Genomic DNA, 19,786 nt, shown 5'->3' with positions numbered 1-19,786 from the left:
GCTTGGGCCGTAAACTCCAAGCCACCCCATATTTCCTTGTGTTTAAATGTTCCAAACCCTAAATAGCATGTCCTTATTTTATGTCTTAAGCCTATGGGTGGTTTGGGAGTGTTTGGAACTTGATTTAACAAGTTTAGAGGGTGTTTACGGCCTAAGCATGTGCTTGGGCCGTAAACCCTCTTTTATGCCACAAATCTTGTTGTTTTGGGGTTCAAACACTCCTAGGCTAAATCCCCTAATAGTTTCTAAGCTTAAGGATGAGTTTAAAGGCATGTTTGGCACCATATTAGGGGTTTACGACCCTAGAGTGTTTCTGGGCCATAAACTCCTTATTCCATGCCTTCTAGGACGATTTTTGAGGTATAAACACAAGCCAATATGTTTAGAATAAGCTAGGGTAAGTGGACTTACGATTTGGAAGCGTTTGGTTGCGGATTTGGGGCGAAAACGGGTCTAGAGAGAGAGAGTATAGAGAGAGAGTGTAAAAAGTCTCCAATGGACTCCACTCACCTTTATATAGGGTTCCGAGTCGGGGCTCAGTAGAATTTTACCCGATACTGCCGTTAAACGGGGCTTTTGGTCGCACCCGATTTAGTGGTCGTAATAATAAAAACTAACTTTTCCAAATAAATGGAATTGTGTGTTGTGTGTTTTTATTCCCTTTCATCACGACTTAACGGCATATTAAACATAAACAATTGAAATGTTTATTAAATTGACGACCTCTAATTAACGGAACTTTTATAAACTGGAATATTCCGTTAACGGTAACGGGGAAACGTAACGGAACAACTTGGGTTGTCACACGAAGCTTAATAAAAGGTTTAGGGCATGGATAAGGGTCAAAGCTTGATAAAGTCGATAACTTTATAACTATGGGGGTCTAGAGGAGTCCAGATCTGAAGTTATAACTTCAACTCATGCCCAAGTTCCAAAGATGGGTCCAAAGTGAGCAAAAAGGAACCCTAAACCCTTGAATGGGGAGATCTAACAAGAGAACGAACAAGGTAACAACTTTTTACCTGCAAATGGTTGCTACAACTTAGTAGATGTTGGATCTACAAGTTCCTTCTCATTCCAATCCCTCTAGTCTCCACGTTCTTAAAGAATGGCACCAAACACACACACACATACACACACTCAATATGGAGGTTTATCTTGATTAGGGTTTGCTTCTGGACTGTAAAGACGATGATGGAGGCCACAAATGATCCATGAGTACTTTATATTGGACATAAAACCCTGAAAATTAGGGTTTTCCTTCCCAGCGTCTACTCGTCGAGTTGGGGCCTTCCAACTTGTCGAGTAGACCCTTCATCCCGCATCCATAATGATCCCTACTCGACGAGTTGAGGCTCCCAACTCGTCGAGTCCCAATCTAAAACCCTAAAATTTTAGAGAAATAAATGATACCTGAAACAATCGTTACAAATCTCCCCCACTTGAACTAGACTTCGTCCTCGAAGTCTGCTGATGCAAAAAAATCTGGGTAGTGCTCTCGCATATCATCTTCCGACTCCCATGTCCATTCTGAGCCCCTCCAGTTCTGCCATTGCACCTTCACTAACTTTACCTCTTTGTTATGAAGAACCTTAGTCTTTCTATCCAAGACCTCAACGGGCCTCTCAATGTAGTTCAGGCTCTCTTCCACATGAATGTCATCCAAAGATATAATTGCAGCATCGTTAGTGACACACTTCCAGAGCTGAGACATATGGAAGGTGTTGTGAATCTGGCTAAGCTTGTCTGGAAGATCCATATAATAAGCCACCTTGCCCACCCAGGCCATAATCCTGAACGGACTAATATACCAGGGACCTAGCTTGCCCCTCTTCCAAAACCAAATGACACCCTTCCAAGGTGACACTTTCAGCAAGACGAAGTCCCCCACCTGAAACTCGAGATCCGAGCAACATCGATCATCATAACTTTTTTGACGGCTCTGCACGACCCGAAGTATTTCGCACACTTTTTGGATCAACACAGTAGTTGTGACAACCCGAAATTTTCTACCCTGATCAGTCAAACACTTCATAGAAAGTCAAACTCATTTCTACTAACTTTTAGCACGTTTGGTGTCCGTTTGAACATTCTGAGATAAGTACTTCAAGAGATAATAGGAGAGAGGATGCCCTAGGGTTTATTGTGCAACAATAAGCTCTCAAAACTCCAAGAGTTTGGAGTTTACGGCCTTAAACCCCAAGAGTATATATATGGCACTTAGCCATTTTTCTTCATTTCTTTCACTTTCAACTAGAGAAAAACCGATTTCTCTCTCAAGGGTCTTCAAGCTTTTGTCCCAAATTGTAAGTACTTCTACTCTAGAGTGTTTTAAAGCTTAATACATGTCTAGATATCATTGAAATCTCTCAAGAATTACAAGGAGAAGGAGTTCACGGCCCAAGATCTCCATGGGCCGTAAACCCTAATTTAGGTGCCAAAGTGCCCCTAACTCATTCTTTATGCTTAGAATCTAGTATGGAACCTTTCCCTAGATGAGTTTAGCATATGAAAAATACCAAAAACCCACATGAATATGGGTTTATGGTTTGGGAATCTCCCAAAACCGTAAACTTCCCCAAGGTGTGTTTTGATGCCCTAAACACTTTGTTAAGCATTGGATAATAGACTAGAACCTTACACCATTGATCTAAGGACCTTAATTCACGAAATGGTACTTCCTACCATGAGTTTACAGCCGTAAACTCATGGGGAAGTTGTCCTTAGGCCGCAAACTCCATTTAAGGTCATTCTTGGACCTTAAACCCACTTAGCATCTTGTTTAAGACTTGGAACACTTAACCACTTAAGCCTTTATAGTTTTAAGCCTCTTTTGGTGACCAAATGAGATTTTATGGCCAGGAGTTTACTCCCCTGGGCCGTAAACTCCAAGGAACATGGTCATTGGACCATAAACTCCCATATAAGGCCTTGCACTTCTTTGTTGCAGCCCGATAGCCTCCTAGCACTTGACCAACGTGTTTTCCCCACTTTAGGATGTTTATACATGTGTAATTAGTGTTATAATCACTAATTGTTTATATACATATGTCTTCATATGTAATTAGGACCATTGTGTGTGTACAAGTCTTCACTTGTCACCTAGCACCGTATCCGACACTTCAATCCAATCCACTCACTACAGGTGAGTTCATACCCCTAATAAACCTTTTAAATACTTATAAATGCTTTTACGGGGGGAATACAAGTTGAATCTTTATAGTTATTAGATCAATCACATGTGATTAATAACTATCAAACAAGTAATTTTACTATATTTTAAACTATTTTACAAACTCTTTATCAAAACTCATTCTTATATGTAAAATTCTTTTTAAACTATTTTATGCTTTTATATTATCAAATGCATGCCTGTATATCTATAGTTATATAAGTAATGTTTAAAGGACTTAGGAAGGCTAACCCACTCTATTTCCTTTTCCTCGTTGGGATGTGGTCTGGTGGGTATCAGGCGTCCGTCCAAAGGTCGTTTAACCATAATTTATATATCATGTATACATATGTAGACATAAAAGTTCTATTAGTTAATTCAATACCCTTGAGTAGCAGGGGTATACTTTCATGTTTATACGTACCAGTCATTACTGGTAAGCTACCATTTCGGTAGTTTAGGAAGTTACTAACACTATTACTATAACGAGAATCTATTACTATAACGAGAATCAACACTATAACGAGAATCAATAGTATTACGAGAATCAACACTATAACGAGAATCTATTACTATAACGAGAATCAACACTATAACGAGAATCTATACTATTACGAGAATCAACACTATAATGAGAATATATACTATTACGAGAATAAATACTATTACGAGAATCAACACTATAACGAGAATCTATACTATTACGAGAATCAACACTATAACGAGAATCTATACTATTACGAGAATCAATACTATTACGAGAATCAACACTATAACGAGAATCTATACTATTACGAGAATCAATACTTACTATTACGAGATATACTGAGAACATACATTACATTACAAAGAATATTATAATTGCGAGCAACTACTTCGGAGCATAGTGTCACTGCTGTGTCTCGTTTCGTATGCCAGAGTCCCCTAGAGGGAGAGCGTGAAGTGTGTATAGATCTATACTGGACTGACCATCCTACACCCTGCTGCTAGCTACAGTAGGATCTGCAGATCTACGGGTGACATTATTCATTCTTTATCGACGTCTTCTTACATCGTGTATTTACTAGTGAATCAAGTATGGGTACGAGCTCCGCATAATTTACCTTAATTGACAATTGAGTTAAGGTAGTTAGTACAACAGTAGTTACTATATTACAAACACTACAATACTATATTATTTTCCTATTACATTCACATTGTGACATATTCACATAAAAGACAATGCATAAACTATATTTTTTGATAATGATAGTTGCACTAAGGAAAATACACATTCTTACAAGAAACACACATTCAAACATATGATGCCTTGGTGGAAGGCTACTTTTTAGTAGAAACTATATGATTGTCTAGGAGATTTCAAACATACATAAACACTTACTTACAAACATTTTCTTTCAATCAATGACACATTAATACTTATGAATTCACCAGCTTTATTGCTGATACTCGCTTTCAAAATAACTTGTATTCTCAGGTCACAAATAGACAGGTACGACGACCAAGTTTTGTGAAGACGGAGCAGTCTAGACTCGTCTTTTATTTTGATTATTCATTATGTTGTTTATGATATGAAAGAACACACTTGTAATTAAAATTATACTATTAATGCAATGGATGATGTTGTTGCTTGTTTACTACTTTGCATTGTTGTGATACTTTACATGTCGTCCTCCGCCCCAAAACGTTTCCACCGTTCTTGGTTTTGGGGTGTAACAGATTGATATCAGAGCATTGTTTATAGTGAATTAAGTATATCAACCCATAAAAGATATACTAACTATAAATGAAATGGGATTAAAAATACTTTGACCAAGAGTTTATACTTTAAGTACTAAAATACTTAACCAAAAGTATATAATACCTACATACTTACTACAAACCAGTATCATACTAGAACAGAACAAAAGTATTATGATTGTTGAATATCACAGGTAAGCTCGGGGATGTATGGTAAGTCTTGGGAATGGCATAGCCTGATCAATTATGCTGGTCCGAGGAGTGATTAGCACATGCCCAAGAATGGTGGTGATATGGCAACAAGTCTAAAAATTTACCAACACTACCACAATGAAAACTCCAGAACATAACATAATTCAAAAATACTATATGAGTATTTATTGTTACTATAATTTCTTACTTGAGAACTAAAAAGATCTTCATTACTAGGTCAATAGTTGCTAAGTGGATACCTTAAGGTTTTATGTAACTAGGATGATATAGACTGAGAATCTATGAAATTTTGCTTTACCCCTGTTCCTTGTGAATTTGGAGTTAAAGTCACTTATTCGAAGGTCTATCCTGATTTCATTACATATGATTAGTATGCACTTTACAAATAATGAAGTAACGAATGAAGATTATCTTATAATTATCTAAATAGTTCGTCTAATAATTAATTCTTTACCCCAAATTCTCGCGTAGATAACATGGTTGGACTCCATCCCCACGACAACCTGTTCCTTCCGAACGAAGTTATTGCTAGATGGTTTAGAGAAGAACCAGATAATGATCACTCGATCCCCTTGGATGATCTGCATGACGAAGACCTTTAGGATAGTGCAAACTCCGAACCCGAAGTTGAGAACCTACCTCAAGTAGTTCCCATTCCAAATCCTAACCCTCGTCCGGCTTTTCATGGCCCAACGCCCGCTTGGGTAGAATGCTTGGAAACATGAAGCGAAGATCAAGAGCAACCTATGCCGTTTAATGGAGACCGAAACTTCTACAACATAAGTGAAGGGAGCTCAGCAGACAGAGTTCTACCAATCCTGGTCCGTAGAGTTTCCCGAAACGAAATTCAGGGCAGGATAGCTCTACGACGTATCGCAGAAGTTGATACAAATGGAGGAATGCATACCCTTCGCACCAATCGCCTTGAGCATGCTTGTGAGAGATATGAGAGAGACCATGAGACCCTACTGCAAGCATTAGCTGAAACTCGAGCCGAAGTCATAGAGCTCCAAGTATGCCAGAGAGAGTACGAGAGATACCTGCTCAATATGGAACGACAACTAGCTGAGATAAGAGTTCACTAGAGGGATGATCGACAACAGTAGGAGATGCCTTACTTTCCTCCTGTGTTTTAAAGAATCGTTTTCCTTTCTATGTCATATGTGGCATTTTTCTATGTAACTAACTTGTACTATAAGTACTTTTAGTTAGGCCTTTATGCGGCCAAAATTTCTACTCCGGATATGATGTAAGACCTTCTACAAGGTCAATTTTCCCAAAATTATTACGTCAAGAATATCAATGATATTGACAGTCGGCTAACTTCTGTGGCACTCTTTGTTCAAGTACTTTCGTTATACTCTCATAGGAGTCTATCCGAAACCCACTCTAGTCAAGTTATTGGACTAGGGTATTTTAACTCAGGAATCATTCCCATTTCTCTTTCAAAGGTTGGATCATGTTATTCACCGACCAATGATACCTCGTTTTAGACATCAAACGTCTTGAGACCATTCTACGAACATACTTCCATTCCGTATTAGGACTGTATCATCGGGATGTAGGTCAAACCCTCGAGAACATATTCTTACTCTTTACTAGAGCGATCGAAAACCATCTAGGTTCAACCATACTAACTCACAAACTCCTATTTTTTTCGTATAACAGATTCATGTCGTCATCCGGAAACAGTCAGCCGAAAAATGAAACCCCTGTCTTTCCTATGGACGCCGCTACTTTCCAAGCTGCAGTTACAACTGCCGTGATGGCTGCCGTGACAGCTGTCCTTGCAAACCGCAGCACTGTCAACGCAAACAAGACTGATAAGAGGGTTGACAATCCCGATCGTGGTAACGTTCTGAGAAGTCAACAAATAGTAACAGTCGCCACCACCCAAAACAACAACTCAGAGTTCAAGAAACGAAAATGTCAAGCCCAAGTGGAACGCAAGCGATTTCAGAAAAGTTCCATGCAACCGCAACCAATGGCAACCCTTACCATCGCAACACTGGTCAAACGATATGTGGGAACACTCCCGAAGTGTGACTGGTGCAACTTTCACCATAAGGGAATTTGTTGAGTATGGCAATGCAACAATTGAAACAAGATGGGGCACATGGCTCATTTCTGTAGAACTACCTCCACTACTAGAGCTAGCCTGGTTTGCTATAGTTGTGGTGAGGAAGGGCACTATTATTGAAATTGTCCAAAAGATAAAATTAATGAGAGCAACCGTGTCCCCATAACTCCTACTCGACACTTCACTTCCACCACCAATGCTAGTGCTAGCCAGTCATGCCACCAATGCGGTGAGTTGGGGCACTTCAGGGAGGATTGTCCTATAACAAAGAACTCGGGCACAAACAGGAAGATTCTCAGGATCAAAGCTGCAGGAGAAACTACTCCGGACCCAAGTCAATGTAATTAAGGCGTTTAATTGTAACAGACATATAAACCGTTTTAAATAAGTGCAACTTGAGTCTTATCTTTTGCGGGACCCCGACAGTATAGGGACCCTCCTGCTGCGTATACTTGCCTTTTGTAGTATACCTTATTCGCAGCAATAGTCTTGTAGTAAAACTAAAGTAATGTAACTCTGTTAAAGGTTGCACTGTTGTGTTTCGTCTGTAACACCTTACGTACAAATCTAATGTCGTTAGCTTCCATGTGTTTCCGACATTATCATATAGCTTGAATCAATTCGAGCCCCACAATATCAGATTCGTGCATACATCTCTACCTACGAAATCGTTTTTCTAGTGAAGCCATCATTTCAGAGCTCCGAAGCACTCATGCATAGAATACCTCTTGTTTCTTATCCATCCGAGGAAATCTCAGCAAACCTCCCTAGAGTACCACTCATGCAGTACGTCAAGTTCAAACCAAAGATCCATATGGTTGACCTATCGCTGATGAATGTATACATAAGGGTGGTATATAATCAAGGTTCTACAAGTTTAGAATTGATGATTCCACTTTAACTCTTTTCCTCGTTGGGATGTGAGGGTAAAGAAGAATCATTTATTCGACTACCTTTTCAATCTTAATTATATACGTCTCATATACACAAGACTGTGATTGATGAACCAAGTATGACGTTAAAAATGAACTTCAGGACGGAGACTGCCCAAGACTACGAGTAATCGCGTCGTCATGCGAACAAAACTTAGGACCCAATACGACTACTGCAAACAGATTGCCCTACGGTCTCGCACTAGCAGAGATACATGAGACGTCCAGGATAACTTAACAAAATACTCAACAAAAGAGTAGAAAGACCAAGCTTCTCACCCTGGAGAACTTCGGCCATATTCTTCAAGAAGATAGAAGGATTGCCTTGTAAGTCTATCGACTTCAGAGACCTTGACAAGATTCCCATTAGAAATCATTACCCTCTGCCTCACATAGATGAGTCGGTTGACCAACCGCGAGGAACTATTCACCTTTCAGAAATAGACCTGAGATCCGAATAGCACCAGATATGAGTGTTAGCGAAGGATGTCCCTAGGACAATCTTCCAAACTCGATACGGACACTACGAGTCCGTAGTGATACCCCTCGGATAGGACCAATACACCCTTCTTACTTGGATCAGTTCATCATTTGTTCGTATAAATAACTTACTTATCTACTCTCATAGTAAGAAAGAAATCATAAAGAACATCCACCATGAATGTTAGAACATAAATTGTGGTTTTAGCTAGGCATCATTATATTTAGGAGTTTGTAACAGTGTGTGTAGTTTGGTTAAGTTAGAATGGTGTGTGTGGCTGCACACTCGTGTGCTGCTAGTGGTATGTATAAATAGTGGGTTGTGTGTCAGATTTGTACCTTTTGCTGAACTCATGCTGTGATTGTACTTCTCAAGGTGTACCTGACATCTTTCAGTAATAGATGTGTGCATGCTTGATTTGATCTGATTTCTACTCCTTCTACATTTCACTGTGTTCATAATTTACTTCATTGATTACTAAATTGGATCCTTAATTTTGGGGACTTACAATTGGTATCAGAGCCATTTTGGTATCAATTGAAGTAATTTTGTTGAAGGTTTGCTGCCAAAACATTGAAGGTTTGCTGCTGACTGTTGAAGGTTTGCTACCAAAACTTTGAAGGTTTGCTGCCAAAACATTGAAGGTTTGTTGCTGACTGTTGAAGGTTTGCTACTGACTTTGAACATTTGCGGTTAAAGTGAGTGTGCGGTTAAAGTGAGTGTGCGGTGGAGCGTGTATGATTAATTGTGTGTACGGTCAGTGTGTGCGGTTACGTTGTTTGTCACTGTGTGCAGTTACGTTGTTTGTCACTGTGTGCGGTTACGTTGTTTGCTGCTGTGTACGATTATTGTGTTTGCTGCTGTGTGCGGTTACTGTGTTTGCTGTTGAAGACTGTTTGTTGTTGGAAGTTGTTTGCTATCAAGGTGTTTGCTATTGAAAGTGTTTGCTATTGAAGGTGTTTGCTGCTGAAGGTGTTTGCTATTGGAGACGTGTGCGGTTGGAAGTGTATACTGTTGGAATTTATTTGCTATTCATTTGTGCGGTTAAAAAAACTCAAACGTTTGTCCAAATGGAATCTCAAAGCATGATTCCCCATCAAGATTTGGATGCAATTATGGGAACTACTACTCGTATTCCTAGACTGCTATCAGCTGAAGGATTTCCTGAATGGAAATACCGAATCGAAAAATACATCAAAATGAAGGATTTCAAAATTTGGAGAAGTATTTTAAGAGGACCAATCAGGATTACTTCTACTTTGGAATATGGCACAGTCATTGAAAAGCAAATTGAAAATTACACTGATGATGACTTTGAAAGAGTCGAAGAACAAGAAAAAGCACTTGCCACACTCACAATGGCGTTGTCTCCTGAAATTGCACAAGGGTTTCGAGAATATACTTCGACAAAGGCATTGTGGGAAGCTCTCATAGAGGTTTATGAAGGAAATGAAGACATGAAGCAGAGCAGACAAGACATGCTCAGATAGAAATTTAACATGTTTAACTATGTGCTGGGAGAAACACTAGAAAATCAATTGCAAAGATTCATCACACTAACCACTAAAATGAGTTCTGCAGGAGTGATGGTTACTCGGTCTGAAATTAACAAGAAGCTGCTAAATTCTCTTCCAAAATCATGGGACATGAATGTCTTTGTGATCAAAAAGACAAAAGACCTGAATTGTCTAAGCTTATCTGAAACAATGGGAATCATTAAAGCTTGCGCTCTTGATGATAAACAAAGAGAAATCAACCACGTCAATTCTTACTCTACAGCTAATCTCGAAATTCAAAACAACAACACCGCCTTCTCAAGTTTGACCACTCAGCAAAGTACTCAAGTTTAGGTTCCACAAGTTCATCCTTATGTAACCCATCAAAACATACCATACATGCCTCAAACTTAAATCCCTCAACACATGACTCAATTTGGTTCTAGTATGAGTTCTTCCACAGGTGTTTCTGTTCAATCTCAAGGAGTTGGTTCTCAAAGTTCATGCGCAAAAGAAAAAGAGGAAAATATGGCTTTAGCTACTAGGCTCGTGAATTGTTATAATGCTTTTGTTGCTGGAGAGCTTTCTCCACAACTTTCATTCGCTGATCTTGATCAAATCCATCCGGAAGATGTCGAAGAGATGGATATTACCTGGCAAATGGCAATGGATTTGTTCAGAGCTAAACAATTCTCGAAAAAGACTGGAAAGAATAATTGGGCGTTAATTATGATAAAAAGATGGGTTTTAGCAAAGGAAAGTTACGTTGCTATAATTGTCACGAACCTGGACACTTTGCAAGAGAATGTCCAAAACCCAATCAACGAGAAAACTCTGAAAGAACTATGATGCCAGTAACATACGTTCACAGCAACAGCAACAGAGGATCATCTTCAAATAATCAGTCTGCAAATATGGCGATGGTGGCTCAATCGTTCAATTGGGAAGATCAAGTTCAGGCTCTAAACATTTCAGGACCTGAAAAGGCAAATTTTGCTCAAGTCAAGGAGGCTAGTGAAGAATTGGAAGCAGATCCGGAGGAAGAGATGATGAACTTGCAGTTTGCTTTTATGGTACAGACCACTCCTGAACCCGTTAAATCTGATGTTAGTGAATTCGGTTGTTCTCAATCTTGCATTAAAATTGTTAAGTTTTTGAGAGATCAAATTGAGTTAATCAAAAGAGAGAATGAGGACTTGAAATATGAGGGATATACTCTTAGGAAAAATCAAAAGCCCCTAAAAACTCAATTACAAAATAAAACAAAAGACTTTAAAAAATTACAAGAGGATTACAACAACAAATGTGAGAATTATGATCATCTCAAAAGAAAGCTTGCTGCTGTAACCATGGAACTTGACACATTGAAAAATTGTTTTGAAAAAGCTGAATTTAATTTCAAAAAATATGATGGGTCAAGTGAAAAGATTGCAAAATTAATCGAAGGTCAATCGCACTGGAGAGATATCACTCATGGAAATCAAATAAAAGTCGGATTAGGTTTTGAGAGTGTCCCTCCTCCTTTCAATCACAATTATACTGCTATTCCTTTGTCTCAAGAAGAAATTGACAGAGAACCTTGCATGGTGTATGGAAATTCAGCTTTTGAGCAGGAAATACAATCTAGTTCTGAGAATTTGCATACTAACGTTTTTACCTCAAATGCAGATATTTCAATAGTTCAAGGGGAGCATGCAGCTGAATCTTTTAAGTCAAATAATGTTGTGATTGAGTCTGGTGTTAGCTACAGTCATGAGTCTGTGTCAAACTCAAACACAAATGTTTTTGTGTCGGGTGGTATTCTATTTCAGTCAGACACTGTTGCTTCTAATAGTTTTGTTTCTGATCAAACTGCTAAACTTGATTTACATGTCTCTGCATCTAACACATTTGTTCCTAAATCTTGTGATGGATCTTTCAAATGTAAATGTGTTAAAAATGAAAAAGAAAAGAATGATGTTGTCAACAGCAGTGCCAAAGCTACTAATAACAAACAAATTTATTTTAACTGTGGCACTGCTGGACACATTGCTAGAAATTGCATGAACCGGATGTTTGTATCTCGTACAATGAAAAGAGGGGAGAATGAATTTCGGGGACGATCCTTAACTAGGAAAATTCCCAAAACTCGTTCTAGAAATGGAGATTTGAATACAACATTCAAAAGATTTCAAAAGAATAAACAGGTTTTTCATAAAAACAACAGAAGTTTGCCAAAATCAACTCAGGTTAAGCCTAAGTCGAATTTGTCAAAGAACAGGACAGGATCTTCCAACTCTTCAAGTAGAAAATCCACCAGTTCGATGCAAACTAACAAATTTTCAAAACCTAACCTTCAATGGATTCCAAAATCTCTTTCAGAAAAATCTCCATCACTCTCTATTTCAAAAGCAAAGAAAGAATCTAATGAAAATTTAATAAAAGGAAAGAGTCAACCCAGGATTGTGATGACCTGGGTCCCCAAAACTAACTAATTTCGTTCATCGTGCAGGGACAGTTGCGGAGGAATGTCGCCAGACCTTGGTATGTCGACAGCGGATGTTCCCGGCACATGACTGGAGACATGTCCCAATTGCACGACATTCAAACTTTTAATGGCGGATATGTTTCCTTTGCGGGTGGAGAGGGTGGAAAAGTTACTCAAAAAGGAACTGTTACAAATGGGGTGCTGAATTTTGAGAATGTTAACTTTGCTCCAGAACTAAAGCACAGCTTGCTGAGTGTGTCTCAGATTTGCGATAAGGGTTATTCCACTCATTTCACAGACAAGGAGTGTCTGATCTTAAAGCCTGGTGTTGTCATTCCTGAAGACTGGATTCTTGTACGATCTAAGCGGGATGGTAATGCCTACATAATAGACATGAACAGCAATATACCTGAAGAAGTCACTTGCCTCTTCTCCAAAGCTTCTGAACAAAATGCAATGATGTGGCATCGTCGTCTCGGTCATGCAAATGCAAAGAACTTGAATCGACTTGCGAAAAACGAATTGGTCCGCGGGCTACCCGTCAAAGATTTCATTACTTTTGAAAAATGTGTTTCAAGCGCTCAAGGAAAACATCATCAGAAACCACACCTTCCTAAGCAGATAAACTCCATAAGTTAAGTGCTCGAGTTGTTGCATATGGATCTATTTGGTCCGGTCAATGTTCTAAGCCTCAATCGAAATTCATACTGCCTCGTTGTGATATATGATTACTCACGTTTCACTTGGGTTTTATTTCTACTAACAAAGCAGGAATTGCTAACCTCATCAAAAGATTCATTGTTATGATCGGAAATCAGACTAACAATCGAGTGAAAGCGCTGCATACAGATAATGGAACAGAGTTCAAGAATGCTGTTCTTGATCATTTTTGCGCTGAGAAAGGGATTGTGCGTCAGTTCAGTTCTGTTCGAACACCTCAACAAAACGGGGTTGCCGAACGTCAGAATCGAACTTTAAAAGATGCCGCAAGGATGATGCTCTGTGATTCCAAGCTTCCTGTATTCTTTTGGGCAGAAGCGATTAACACCGCGTGTTATGTTCAAAATCGTGTGCTGATCAACAAACCCAGAATGAAGACACCATATGAAATTCTATTTGGACACAAACCATCAGTCAGTCATTTCCGAGTATTTGGCTTCCCTTACACTCTTCTTCACCTGGATTCCAATCCAAAATTCAGTACCAAAGCCGATGATTGTTACTTTGTTGGATATGCTGCTCGAACTGCGTACAGGGTTTACAACAAGAAGACTAAACAAATTGTAGAATCATTTGATGTTCGCTGGCTCGAGGAAAATGAGACAGATGCAAGAGTGGGTCCTGATGGACTGTTTGACTAGACATCTATTTTCAAATCATTCAATGTATCTTCAGATAACCAAGAAGGATCTACTTCAAATTCGAAAATTCTTATTGAAGACGAAGAAGATGAAGTTGTCTACCGACCACCATTGATTTCCTCTGATCCTCCATTGGTACCCTCCATTCCCACTAATTCTTCTGAGTGTCCTCACCAAGTTTCTCCTGATGCTGTTGATACTCCTTTAACTCCGATGGAGAGGATGAACCATGAGACTTCTGCAGTCACTTCTAATCTGATGGAACTTCTCTTTCCAGAAAATATTGCTGACGAGTTTGTAGCAGATCCCTCAACCGAACCTGGTTCATCTTCTACGGGTCATATAGCAAATGATGGAGTGGTAAATATTCATAATCTTCCTGTCTCTGTCAATGATATTAGTTATCAAATCCCTGCACGCATTCAGCGCGATCATCCGATAGAGAACGTCATTGGCCAGCTGGGCGACGACGTTCAAACGAGAAGTAAAAGTGGGGATGTTAACACATGTCTCTACTCTTGCTTCATATCTCAAATAGAGCCCAAATGTGTCGAAATGGCTCTAAATGAGTCCAGCTGGGTTGAAGCCATGCATGATGAATTAAATCAATTTGAAAAACTTGGAGTTTGGAAATTAGTGGAGCTGCCGAAAGGAAAGAAATCTCTTGACACTCGTTGGGTATTTTGAAATAAACAAGACGATTCTGGTGTCATTGTGCGCAACAAGGCAAGATTGGTGGTTCGAGGCTTTCAGCAAATTGAGGGTCTTGATTATACAGAAGTTTATGCTCCGTTTGCTCGCTTGGAAGCCATTCGCATCTTCCTTGCTTTTGCTTCCTACATGAACTTTACTGTATACCAAATGGACGTCAAGACGGCTTTCTTGTACGGCAAGGTCAAGGAGGAGATTTACGTTGACCAACCACCTGGTTTTCTTAACTCATCCTTTTCAAAACATGTCTACAAGTTAGACAAAACTTTGTATGGATTGCATCAAGCTCCCCGAGCTTGGTACGCTACTCTTACTCATCATTTGCTCAATCACGGCTATTCCCGAGGCACAATTGATCAAAACTTATTTATCAAGCATGTCGGTCCAGATCAAATTGTCGTTCAAATGTATGTGGACGACATCATATTCGGGTCGACAAGCCAACAGCTTTGCAAGGAGTTCGAAGCGGTGATGAAGAAGCGCTTTGAGATGAGTTCGCTTGGGGAAATGACCACATTTTTGGGGCTTTAGGTCAAACAAACTTCAACCGGAATCCTTATTCATCAAGCAAAATATGTGGATGATGTACTCGAGAAGTTTGGGTTTCGAGATGCAAAACTTGCTCTTACACCCATGGCGGAATGACCTCTTCTGACTCCTGATCTTGAGGATGAATCCATAGATCAAACTCATTATCGATCAATGATCGGATCACTCATGTATCTTATTGCTAGTCGCCCAGACGTCATGTTTGCGGTCTGTCAATGTGCTCGCTACCAGGCTAATCCTAAACTCTCTCATTTAATTGCTGTTAAAAGGATTTTTCGGTATCTCAAAGGGTGCCCAAAACTGGGTCTTTGGTATCCGAAAAATCCCGAATTTGATCTTTATGCTTTTGCAGACAGCAATTAGGGCGGGTGTGAGCTTGATAGAAAGTCGACTTCAGGAGGATGCCAATTTATAGGAGATAGATTGGTCTCATGGCAGTGCATGAAGCAGCACACGGTCTCAACCTCAACAGCAGAAGCGGAATACATTGCTGCATCTGCTTGTTGTTCTCAAGTCATTTGGATCCAACATCAGCTGTTGGATTACGGTTTGAATTTTCAAGAAACCCCCCTTTTTTGTGACAATGAGGCTGCGATTCAAATTGCCAAAAACCCAATCCAGCACTCAAAAACCAAGCACATCGACATAAAAATTCATTTTATCCGAGAATGTTATGAGCGTTCGCTCATTAGGCTTGAACAGGTCCGCTCTGATAATAATGTAGCAGATCTGTTCAACAAGCCATTCAACAAAGCTCCATTCGATGTGCTGGTTAATTTTCTTAAAATGATTCGTTTTGAGGATTAAATTTTTATGCTTAGTTTAGATTAGGATAAATTTGCGCATTTTTATTTTATTTTTATGCACATATTTAGGGGGAGAAAAATTAGAAAATCCAAAAACATCAGAAAATCAAAAAATCAAAAAACATAAAAAATCAGAAAATCCAAAAAACATCAGAAAATCGGAAAATCCAAAAACATCAGAAAATTAAAAATCTTAAAAATATACATCTGTGTTTTATGATATGAGCTGGGAAGTGATAACAGGCAACCTAAGTCTGCGTAATGTACCCAAAGTTGAAGGGTCTATGCTCTGGTTTGATACATCGGTAGGCACGAAAAATTCTAAAATGGACTTGACTAGGTGCAGATGAAATTGAGGAATCTGGAGACTTGACAAATCTTGAATTAGTTAGATCCATTGAGCCTGACTATACGACGCTCGGATAGGTTGAGCAGGGAGATATATACGGGAATCTACTCGTCACATTAATGAACCTATATCTAGAATCGTGGTTTAACTTTTCCTTCATGTGCGGATTCTGTCCTTAATTCTGGTCTTGATGGGACAACTGGTAAATTCCGATAAATTAGGTCTGTAGAAAATCATTTTCTTTCTTTCTTTCTATTAGTCATATGTTACCTCCTCTGAGTGATTGGAAGAGATCCGACCTGGACTGTAACATATGCAACTCTATTTCTCTGCACATTATATATATCATATAAAATTCTTCTTATCTGTTAGCCATATGTTGTCTCCTCTGTGTGACTAACAATCCGACCTGGTACACAGCATATGCATCCTTCTTCTTCTCAATCCCTCTAGATAACAAAACTCTAAATCTATCTTCTCTCTTAATGATGGTCTGCTCATCCGATGTAAGGAGTACTCTGGAAGTGCTTGATTACTGGGGCATATCTGGAAGCGGGAAACATGTTCCAGTACAATTAAAATTGAACACTCAAGATTGTCTATAGATCTCGCTGCTCAATTTAGGTGGACAACAATATCCCTGGTCATCGTTAGCTAAATGGTCCTTAAGAGATAGTATCTAGAAACTTTGAATAAAATATAATATCTAGGAATTCAGGATCGCACTGTCTTGTCATTTATAGTACGTCCTGATTTTATCACAATTTTTCGTGTTTAAGTGGACAACAAATACCGGCGATCAACCAGACAAAGACGTGAAGATAGAAGGTACCGACAAGCTGATAAAGGTTGTCCAAAAACTTTAATCCCTAATCATTCTTAAAACTTTATTATTATTTTATAGCACTTTAAATTTCATTTCGTTTTATTTTTATAGTTATCTTTTATTTTTATTTTATTTTATTTTTTATTTTTAATTTTAGTTTATTTGATATGATTTTATTTTATTTTATTTTGCTTTGTTTGTAGATAATATAAATATTTCATCCTCAAAACCTTTTATTTTTTTGAGAATTATTGAGAAAATGGGTTTGCGGTTAATAATTTGAAATCAAAATGGGTTTGCGGTTGTTTATTTGAAATGATAAGGGGTGTGCGGTTGAAAAATTGGAATGGGAAGGAGTTTGCTGTTAAAAATTAGGAAGATGAAAGGGGAAAAGTGAAAAAATTTTGAGTATATATACCGTGTGCGGTGAGGGTTCACTCTTCACTTTTCAGAACCTCAACCGCACACTCTTTCCTTTTCTCTCAAATATTTTCATAAATTCCATTAATTTTTGAAAATCACAAGACAGCATACGGTAATTTTTGTTGAATGCGGTTCACTATTTCCATTAATTTTCGAAAATATTCCATGGTTTGTTGTTGAATCTTCAAATGAATATGTTTGTGCTTGAATGTGACCGCACACGGTGTGTGCGGTTGACCGTGTGCGGCTGGTTTATTTGTGTGTTGTCCTGTTGAGTGCGGCTGCTGTCGCACACATGCTCGTGTGCGGCTGAGCCCAATTCATGTGCGGGCAGTTATGCTCTAAATATTTTTGCCCTAATAATTTTTTTTGTGTACTTATTTTCAGAATTAAAATGGGAGACTCGGATTTCGCTAAGGTGCACATCTCCTCAATTTTTCTAGAAGACCCTCCTGCAGCGCATAAGGACATGAAATTCATTGTGGATGGTTTGAAAAAGTCGTGTTTGGTTCATGCTCTGACCATAAGTCCCGCCATTTATCAAAATATGATTAGAGATTTTCTGGCAACATGCTGTTGTGAAGAAGAATAATAAAGGAGAAAAATTCGTTGAAGCTACAATGGAAAACAAGCAGATTCATGTAACCGAACACATTATCAGGGAATCTCTTCAGATTGATGATAGACCTGAGTACCCCGTGGAAGTCAATATTCATCAGATTCGGGAAGTCTTGGATCACATGGGATATGAAGGGTCCTTTCCTCCTACCATCAAGAAGTTGCTTCCTCCTTGTTGGAAGTATCTACCTCATCTTTTTGTGAGCTGCATCTCCGGCAGGAGATCTGGGGCAAATGAGATATCCTTGGTCAACTCTGGTGCCATTGCAGCGTTGGCTGCAGGATATGAATTCAGCTTCTCGAAGTTCATTTTGAATGAAATGATTCTTAACTTGGAAGGAAATAAGAGAGATAAATTCCTGATGTACCCAAGGTTTGTGCAAATCATCCTCAATGTGACTCATCCCGAGTTGCAGAGAGGAAATGAAGTGTTGGATCTCAAATCCATTGGTCCAAATGCTTTTGGACTGATGAAACAGAAAAGAGGAGGAAAATACGTGTTCGAAGGAAAATTTCCCTTGATTAAATTTGGTATCTTTGAAGAAAGTGACAGAGAAGAATCTGAAGAACATTCTGTTCCAATGGAGACCGAAGACATCTCTCATTCTGAATCTGAGCCAGAAATTGAAGAAATTCTTGATTCACCCACAGCCTTCGTAGATGAAGAGCATGATATTCAAAAGGCTAGTGGATCAAAATCTACCCAAGAAGAGGATGATGAGGGTCTCTATGATGATGTAGAGTTCTTGAAAGCGATTGATTTTACGGGAATTGGTGATGATATTCCCACCAATATAGAGTTTGATCTGAGCAATGAAGATTTTGGCCCTTTTCCCAAGACTTTCAGCAACCGTGCAAATAAAGTCGATGAAGTTGCTTCTTCAGCAGCCAAGGCTAGAGAAGAAGGAAACGGTCTCAAGATTCTACTCTCATGTTCAAATCCCCTAGAGGTTACTTCAAGTCAAGCAGATGTGACTTCAGAGATTCCTCCCTCTGGGTCATCAATCTCAACTACTACTCCAATCACCTCTGACACAACACAACCTCAATCCTCTCAGACTTCAACAAAAACAAGCCAATATCTTGCGAGTCTGGAGGTTCATGTGACAAGAAATGCACCACAAGTTCTCTCAACCACTACCACCATTGTTCAGTCTACTCCTCAACTTTCTCAAGAAGGCCCAAGTACAATTTTTGAGACTGGTGGATCTTCATCAATACCAGAATACTCTCCTACCCGACCATCTCTTGATGAAGCTTTGATAAGGTTGGAAAAACACTTAGCACAATCAGATACAGCCCCCTCACGCGAAAAGGGAATATCTTTTAGAGAGGGGCGATCAAGTGATGATAAATCTTCTTCACCTGATCTTAGAGAAGAAGTTGGGATTCTCCGTCAAGAGCTCTTAGAGAAATCTATACAGATGGATCAACTTACGGCATATATCTTTGAGCTCAGGGAGAAAGATAAAGAAAATTCAAAACGAATCGAAGCATTGGAATCAACACATGGAATCTATGTCAACAAACTACTTCTTTCTCAAGAACGTCCTATACGATTC

At 39.0% G+C, this 19,786-nt stretch overlaps 1 protein-coding gene across 1 annotated transcript; it reads left to right on the top strand.

The window, feature by feature from the left end:
- Nucleotides 1-12,665: 12,665 nt before the first annotated feature.
- Nucleotides 12,666-13,220, top strand: LOC145066067 (uncharacterized). Its single transcript, XM_079013237.1, has one exon. It carries the CDS (start codon nucleotides 12,666-12,668, stop codon nucleotides 13,218-13,220), a length of 555 nt encoding a protein of 184 aa, XP_078869363.1.
- Nucleotides 13,221-19,786: the final 6,566 nt, after the last annotated feature.

This window comes from Lactuca serriola, chromosome 1 (assembly GCF_051521515.1).
Source record: "Lactuca serriola cultivar US96UC23 chromosome 1, Lser_US96UC23_V15, whole genome shotgun sequence".
In the NCBI taxonomy this organism is placed as follows: domain Eukaryota; kingdom Viridiplantae; phylum Streptophyta; class Magnoliopsida; order Asterales; family Asteraceae; genus Lactuca; species Lactuca serriola.
Note: the sequence above shows the minus strand (reverse complement) of the source record. Positions and strands in the feature narration are given on the sequence as shown.